The sequence below is a fragment of the Dendropsophus ebraccatus genome, chromosome 7, assembly GCF_027789765.1.
Source record: "Dendropsophus ebraccatus isolate aDenEbr1 chromosome 7, aDenEbr1.pat, whole genome shotgun sequence".
NCBI classification, from domain to species: Eukaryota; Metazoa; Chordata; class Amphibia; order Anura; family Hylidae; genus Dendropsophus; species Dendropsophus ebraccatus.
This window is the reverse complement of record NC_091460.1, coordinates 38,389,888-38,398,529: the sequence shown is the minus strand read 5'-3', so window position 1 is coordinate 38,398,529 and position 8,642 is coordinate 38,389,888. Positions and strand designations below refer to the sequence as shown.

General features: G+C 42.7%; 1 protein-coding gene across 1 annotated transcript; it reads left to right on the top strand.

Annotated features, from left to right (window-relative positions):
* Positions 1-6,120: 6,120 nt before the first annotated feature.
* LOC138796749 (uncharacterized) lies at positions 6,121-8,212 on the top strand. The gene is made up of 2 exons (XM_069976399.1): positions 6,121-6,300; positions 6,516-8,212. Exons 1-2 carry the CDS (start codon positions 6,228-6,230, stop codon positions 8,153-8,155), a joined length of 1,713 nt encoding a protein of 570 aa, XP_069832500.1. The 5' UTR covers positions 6,121-6,227; the 3' UTR covers positions 8,156-8,212.
* The last annotated feature ends 430 nt before the right edge of the window (positions 8,213-8,642 follow it).

Here is an 8,642-nt window from a genome sequence, read left to right as displayed (position 1 = left end):
GGATATATATGTATCAATAAATTAGCTATTCTACATATGGTCTGCGCGTGGACAGGATCTCCTTTTTTCTTGGATTTTGCAATTTGTAACGCACACCTCAGAGTCTGCGGTTGAGAGTCCCCTGCAGCGACCATTCTACCTTTTCATTGATGTGCTTCATAGTGGTTGTGGCTTATCACAACCACACCAGGTGAGCTTAAACCTATACGTTCCTGTCTTAACCCGATTGCCCCCTGTACACACAGTGTCATGCTATGAGGCGCTCTGCCTTGCGTTTTTTTCTGTTTCCTATTTGCTAGTGTGACACCTGACAGAGTTAACTTTACCCGGGTGACATAAGACTTTGTGAAGACCTGTATTGGGATACTACAGATAGCCAACCACCTTCACCTTTGTTTGTAGTCTTGTGGCGAACAACAAATTTGGACTGCTATGGATTAGAACATTTAGAACATATCATGTTTAGTGATGAATCCAGGTCCCCTTTGGGATACCATGACGGTCCTATTAGGGTAGTCTCTGGTCTTATGGTTAGAGCTCCAGTCATGCCTTTTCTGAGGAGCGAAACCCTGCCCCCTGCTGGTGTTATGATCTAGCAAGCCATCGCCTATGACAGTGGTCACCTCTAGTAGTGATACAAAGGACATGTCTATACCAGATTGTAACACGTAAATGACTGCCCGGTCACTAGATTTATTGCCAATTGTGCATTTATTTTTGGCCAATGAGTGAATTTCTACAGTATCTGATTATCATCCAGTCACAATGCAATGAGCGTACATGTTCAAACTAATGTAAATCCCTCTCAATATATTTCATTTTCACCATTATTTTTGCATAGAAATGAGATATTGAACAGAGTATAAAGCTTTATGGTTTTGGAGCCCACTTTACAATTGCAAAGTAGGTGAGCAGATGGGTTATATAATACAATCCATCTATGCATAGTAGATGCTTAAAGGGAATTGAAAACTGTAAAGGACATGTATATGAAACAAGCACATATAACTGCAATATGCATATGTAACTACTTGTAGCCCATTGTTAAGATATCCCTGATCAGTCCACTGTATAATATCAATGCATATAGATGAGTCCATTAATGCTGGGCCCTATTAGTTATCAGCAATCTATGTAAGTAACACAAATTTTTCAATGATTATGAAAACATATATATATATATATATATATATATATATACAGTATGTGTGTGTGTGTGTGTGTGTGTGTATGTATGTATATATATATATATATATATATATATATATATATATATAGTTCCAATTCGTTGTGGAAGCAGCGGAGTCTTGTCTACATTGTAGCAATTGCAATAACATGTTAAAAGGGGAATCTTTCCAACATCCACATACGGGTAAAAAATATTCCATTAGACAGAGGTACACCTGTGAGTCCAAGTATGTAGTCTATCAAATACTATGCCCATGTGGACTAACATATATTGAGGAGACGACCACTGAGGTTAAGACCAGAATCATAAGATCATAAGACTAAAGAAAATCATTGGTCAAAGGAGGATTTTGGTTCTCTGGAGGCATGCTGCGGTTCCCTACATCTACCTTGGAGACATGGGGAGAGTGCCTAGTGCATAATTCGGACTACTTGGTGAATATAAATCACAATAGAGTGCCTGATTAAAAAAGAATAAGATATTTTAAGGAACATTGCCATTGTCATCTGTGCGATGATGAAGATATAAACCTAATATCACTAAGATGATTCTAAATGACTGATGATATGAGCGCTATGAGCGGATGATGTGACTAGTGGACATAGAGGACATTGCAGCCTGAAATGTGAGCTTTGCACCTGCCGCAATCCCGAGTGTGAACAGTACGTTTAGCCGTGGAATCGGCTTGTTCTTCTTAGTACCAGGGTGGATAAAAATCAATGATTTTTTTTTAAAAAATCAAAAAAATCTGATTTTTTTGATTTAAATCGGATTTTTTTATTTAAATCGGATTTTTTTCAATAAACTGCTTTTTGAGGAAAATATTTTACCATCCAAAGGTTCTTCCGTCATGAGATAAAGCTGAGTTGTTTAACTCAGTAGAATAAAGGCTGTATATGTTCTCAAATGTTACAACATGAACAGAGTTGAGAAAAAGACCTTAATCCTATTGTTCTACAAACCTATGAATACAGAATCATCCCCTTCAAGTACCAAGTCCAAGAAGTTAGACAATATGTTTCTGATTGTTTGGAGTGGAATAGATCAGCACAACACAAGAAGAATGTGAATCTAAGTGTGAGGAGGAGGAGGGGCAAGCAGACAAGAAAATGAAAGTGAAACTTTGAGCACAATACTGCAGCAGAGCCACAGACAGACAAGTCTGGATCTGTTTGTGTGTAAGATCTGAGGTTTATTACATCCTTTCCTTATAATCAGGGCCGCCATCAGGAATTTTGGGGCACCATACAACCAAAGTGTCTGGGCCCCCCACATTAATAAAAAAAAAAAAAATTGTGTGTTCGACCCACGCCTTGCTGGGAGGTATAATTTGGTTCAGATCAATTCTAGAGAACTGGCTCATATACCCCATTTTCCCCAGTGGCTTAAAATGTAACCTCTGGTATACAGTTATAAAATTATAGAAATTAAATGTGAACAAGGTGCAATTCAAATAGACACTTACTTGTATAGCTGCCTCTTGTGATCTGTATGCAGTGCATTATACTCACCCTTGCAACGTACAATTTATAGCGTGTCTACAAGCCCAGCGGGGCTCATTATGATAGAGACTAAAACTTATACAAGAGTGGGGTAGGGGTTCCCCTGTATTCAGAATGCTGTTGAGTACTAGGCAATGCCCCGTTTGGGGTTATTGAATTTCGAGGGTCTGGGGGGGCTGTGTGATTTGTATATGTTCACCAATATCCCCCCCCCCCCCCCCGGTATGCTCACTAACATAGAATATGTTGATAAGGCTAATATAATGAGGCTGTTTCATGTTAGTGAGCATAGGCAGACTAGTTTAGCTCACCCAAGCCAGTGATAGCGAATACATGGCGGTGAGAACGCTTTCTAGGAGATCCTGTTTGTGCAGCAGAGGTGCCTTTATCCTGCTCTGCATAGACCCTCGAAATTCAATAATCCCAGACAGGGCATTGCCTAGTACTCAACAGCATTCTGAATACAGGGGAACCCCTACCCCACTCTTGTATAAGTTTTAGTCTCCATCATAATGAGCCCGCTGGGCTTGTAGACACGCTATAAATTGTACGTTGCAAGGGTGAATATAATGCACTGCATACAGAGCACAAGAAACAGCTATACAAGTAAGTGTCTATTTGAATTGCACCTTGTTCACATTTAGGTTCTACAATTCTATAACTGTATAACAGAGGTTACATTTTAAGCCACTGGGGAAAATGGGATATATGAGCCAGTTCTCTAGAATTGATCTCACACACAGACACCAGCACACATGTATACAGACACCAGCACACAAGTATACAGACACCAGCACACATGTATACACACATACAGACACCAGCACACCAGGGCACGATGAAGTTTGAACTTCTGCAACCTGGAGAAATCACCTGATATCACCTGCAGTCCTATGTAACACCACATAACACAGTGGTATCTCTGAGTACAGATAATGTAGTAGATTTCACCTCCAGTCCTATGTAACAGCACAGATAACACAGTGATATCTCTGAGTATAGATCATGTAGTAGATGTCACCTGCAGTCCTATGTAACAGCACAGATAACACAGTGATATCCCTCTGAGTACAGATAATGTAGATGTCACCTGCAGTCCTATGTAACACCACAGATAACACAGTGATATCTCTGAGTACAGATAATGTAGTAGTCACCTGCAGTCCTATGTAACACCACAGATAACACAGTGATATCTCTGAGTACAGATAATGTAGTAGCTGTCACCTGCAGTCCTATGTAACACCACAGATAACACAGTGATATCTCTGAGTACAGATAATGTAGTAGTCACCTGCAGTCCTATGTAACACAACAGATAACACAGTGATATCTCTGAGTACAGATAATGTAGTAGCTGTCACCTCGGGGCGCCCCTACTAAATGATGTTCTACAAAATAAGAAAAGTGTCATACAGGGACTCACAGGTGACATCTTCTTTGATCTGAGGCGTCACTGTCCCTTTTCCTCTCCATCCGGCCCAGACCTCCATGATGATTCCTTCCAGATATGTTTCATCCCCTTAGAACCTGCGAGACAAACAATTTAGGCTCCGCACATTTCTAGCAACTTCCTTTCCTTTCTCCCCCCTGTAGGCTCCCAAAGTAACTGCGCTGTGTGGGATGCCCCCTGTATGTAGGATTCCCAGCTGTGCCCCCATGAGCTAATAATGCCCCTAGAGGTGGCCCCCATGAACTAATAATGCCCCCAGAGGTACCCCCATGCACTAATAATGCCCCCAGAGATGCCCCCATGAGTTAATAATGCCCCCAGAGGTGCCCCCCATGAACTAATAATGCCCCCAGAGGTGCCCCCATATACTAATAATGCCCCCAGAGGTGCCCCCATATACTAATAATGCCCCCAGAGGTGCCCCCATGAGCTAATAATGCCCCCAGAGGTGCCCCCATATACTAATAATGCCCCCAGAGGTGCCCCCATATACTAATAATGCCCCCAGAGGTGCCCCCATACACTAATAATGCCCCCAGAGGTGCCCCCATGAACTAATAATGCCCCCAGAGGTGCCCCCATATACTAATAATGCCCCCAGAGGTGCCCCCATACACTAATAATGCCCCCAGAGGTGCCCCCATACACTAATAATGCCCCCAGAGGTGCCCCCATGAACTAATAATGCCCCCAGAGGTGCCCCCATATACTAATAATGCCCCCAGAGGTGCCCCCATGAACTAATAATGCCCCCAGAGGTGCCCCCCATATACTAATAATGCCCCCAGAGGTGCCCCCCATATACTAATAATGCCCCCAGAGGTGCGCCCATACACTAATAATGCCCCCAGAGGTGCCCCCATATACTAATAATGCCCCCAGAGGTGCCCCCATATACTAATAATGCCCCCAGAGGTGCCCCCATATACTAATAATGCCCCCAGAGGTGCCCCCATATACTAATAATGCCCCCAGAGGTGCCCCCATATACTAATAATGCCCCCAGAGGGGCCCCCATATACTAATAATGCCCCCAGAGGTGCCCCCATACACTAATAATGCCCCCAGAGGTGGCCCCATACACTAATAATGCCCCCAGAGGTGCCCCCATACACTAATAATGCCCCCAGAGGTGCCCCCATACACTAATTATGTCCCCAGAGGTGACCCCATAAGCTAATAATGCCCCCAGAGGTGCCCCCATACACTAATAATGCCCCCAGAGGTGCCCCCATACACTAATTATGTCCCCAGAGGTGGCCCCATACACTAATAATGCCCCCAGAGGTGCCCCCATAAGCTAATAATGCCCCCAGAGGTGCCCCCATACACTAATAATGCCCCCAGAGGTGCCCCCATACACTAATAATGCCCCCAGAGGTGCCCCCATATACTAATAATGCCCCCAGAGGTGCCCCCATACACTAATAACGCCCCCAGAGGTGCCCCTAAAAAAAAAACATCCTACTCATCTAATCCGCGCTGTGCAGGCAGCAGCTCTTCCTCCTCCTCTTCGGGCTCCATCTTGCGAGCCGCAGGGACGGGACTTCCGGCAGACGTGATGACGTCACATCATCACGCCTGCCGGAGGGGCACATGATCACGGCCCGGCCTCCCATAGGCTGCTGGTATGAAGTGCCGGCAGCCTATGGGAGAGAATACAGGAGGAGGACACTGACAGGTCCTTCTCCTGTATTCTGATCGCTTTAATGTTCCGCCCGCTGTGCGGGCGGAACATTAAAGCGATCAGTGCATCCCGAGAAGCTGCGTGGCCGCAGCTTTTCGGGATGCTCAAAAACAGGTGGTAAGGGGGGCCGTGCGGGCCCCCCTAGCGTAGCGGTCGGGGGGCGGCGGCCGGCGGGCCCGCCGGGCCCCCCCCCCCCCCGTGTCTCTTAGGGTCCGGGCCCCATACGGCAGTACCACTTGTACTGCCCTATCGGCGGCCCTGCTTATAATGGCAGCAGGCCGTAAAAGAGACCCAGTTTGGGAATATTTTAATGAAGCTCCTTCGCCTATCGGTAAGGCAGGCATGCGTGCAAAATGCAAACGATGCAACAAAGAGATGCAAGGCCTGGTGGCATGAATGAGGCAACATCATGAGAAGTGCGGTGATGAAGATGACCAAAGAAACACTTCTGAACAGGCAGGATCTTCAGGTTGGTAAACATTTTTATTGAATCCTATTTCTAAAGACTGAACTGTCATGTGTGAGAAAAATTATATTTCTTATTATTACTGCATGTTACTGTCATTTGGTACAGTTATGAAGAAAAACAAATATTCCTTTTGGGGCAGGGGCAGTGATGTGTTGTGTACAATAAGCAGAAATTGTATAAAAAATAAAATAACAGCATTGACTTTTTTTGTTTAGGGGAATTCATGGATTCTGGAAACTATCCACCTCCAAGATCACCATCATCCTGTTCTACAGTTTCAGAGTTATCCATCCAGGATAGTGCTTCATTAGCAGCAGCATCATCATCATCAGACACCCACAGCCACATATCATCATCACCCAAAAGGAAGAAAAAACCTTTACCTCCTGGAACCACCATAGATAGGTTTGTGATAAGAACTAGCAGATTAGAAAAAGAGTTGATTGATGAAAAAATTGCCCAGTTTATTTATGCAACAAACTCTTCTTTCCGTCTGACTGAGAACCCACATTTCATTAATATGGTTCAGTCACTGAGACCAGGATACAGTCCACCCAGCAGAGCTGATGTTGCAGGGAAACTGCTGGATCAAGTGTATGACAGAGAAATGGAGCAATGTGCACCAGCTCTGGAGGGTAAAATTGTTAACCTAAGTATTGATGGGTGGAGTAATGTCCACAATGATCCTATTGTATGTGCTTGTATAACAACAGAAGAAGGTAAAGTCTTCCTTGCACAAACAACTGATACGTCAGGAAATGCACACACAGCACAATACTTAAAAGAAGTGGCAGTAAAAGCTATAACCACATGTGAACAAAAATTCAAGTGTCTAGTACGCAGTTTGGTCACTGACAATGCTGCAAATGTATCCAAGATGAGAAGAGATTTAGAAGAGCAGGGAGGGAATACAAAGCTGATAATAACATATGGTTGCAGTGCTCATTTGCTGCACCTCTTAGCCAAAGACTTAAGTGTTCCAGAAATAAAGGCTAATGTTGTTGAAATCGCTAAATACTTCCGTAATAATCATTTTGCTGCAGCAGCTCTGAAAAGGATGGGTGGAACCAAGCTAACGCTCCCACAAGATGTTAGATGGAACTCTGTGGTGGACTGTTTTGAGCAGTATATCAAAAACTGGCCTATTCTGATGACACTTTGTGAAGAAAATCGAGATAAAATAGATGGCACTGTCACGGCCAAAATCCTCAACATTGGGCTTAAGAGAAATGTTGAACATATGCTGAGCTTCCTGAAACCCATCTCTCAAGCTTTAAACAAAATACAGAAAAATAGCTGTTTTATTGCGGATGCTGTCGAAATTTGGAAGGAACTGAGTGAACACTTAAAAACAGAACTACACATGGACAGAGTTCAATTACAAGCAGTAAACAAACGAATGGGACAAGCACTGACTCCAGCTCATTTTTTGGCAAACATTGTCAATATCCAATATCAGGGTCAAAACCTAAGTGCTGAGGAAGAGGAGTTAGCTATGACATGGGTATCCAGCAATCATCCATCTTTAATGCCAACTATAATAAACTTCAGAGCTAAGGGGGAACCATTCAAGAAATATATGTTTGCTGAAGATATTTTAAGGAAGGTCACACCAGTAAACTGGTGGAAGTCACTTAAGCGCTTGGATTTAGAGACTGTTCAAGTAATGATTTCACTTTTAACAGCAGTAGCTTCTTCTGCAGGTGGTGAAAGAATATTCTCTTCCTTTGGACGACTCATTCATTCTAAATTGAGAAATCGGTTGGGACCCAATAAAGCAGGAAAGCTTGTTTTTCTTTTCCAGATTATGAATAGGAACAAAGAAGAAGATGATGATGAAGATGACGACAAGTGAGCTACAGAGGACAGCAGGGACAGTAGTATTTAAGTTTTTCATGTGTTGGCTGGACTGACAGTTTCTTAATATATATATTATATAATATATATATATATATATATATATTTTTTTTTTTTTGTTTAGCCAAATTAGTTAACATGGATGTTTGTTTAAGCAAATAACTTATGCTGTAATGTTGTTATTGTTTCAGTTGAATAAATCCATTTAAATTGTTATTAAGTTCAGGATTATTTTTCTCCTTCCTAAGTACAACAGAACAGTGGTGTCCAAATATGAATGATTAACCCATTAAACTGGGGAGAAAAAAGTAATATAAAAAGTGATTCTAAAAATCTTCATTTACTTGCATGTTAAAGTAGCAAGAACTAATTTAGGTAGAAACTTTGATTTAAATCACTGATTTAAATCAAGCCTTCCTGACTAGTGATTTAAATCGTGATTTAAATCGTGATTTAAATCAGTTTGATTTAAATCAAATCCACCC

Bases quoted from the DNA above. Each gene is read 5' to 3' on its own strand.
- LOC138796749 (XM_069976399.1), top strand. From the start codon at position 6,228: ATGAGGCAACATCATGAGAAGTGCGGTGATGAAGATGACCAAAGAAAC. The intron at 6,301-6,515 runs GTTGGTAAACAT...TTTTTTGTTTAG, and splicing joins TGAACAGGCAGGATCTTCAG to GGGAATTCATGGATTCTGGA.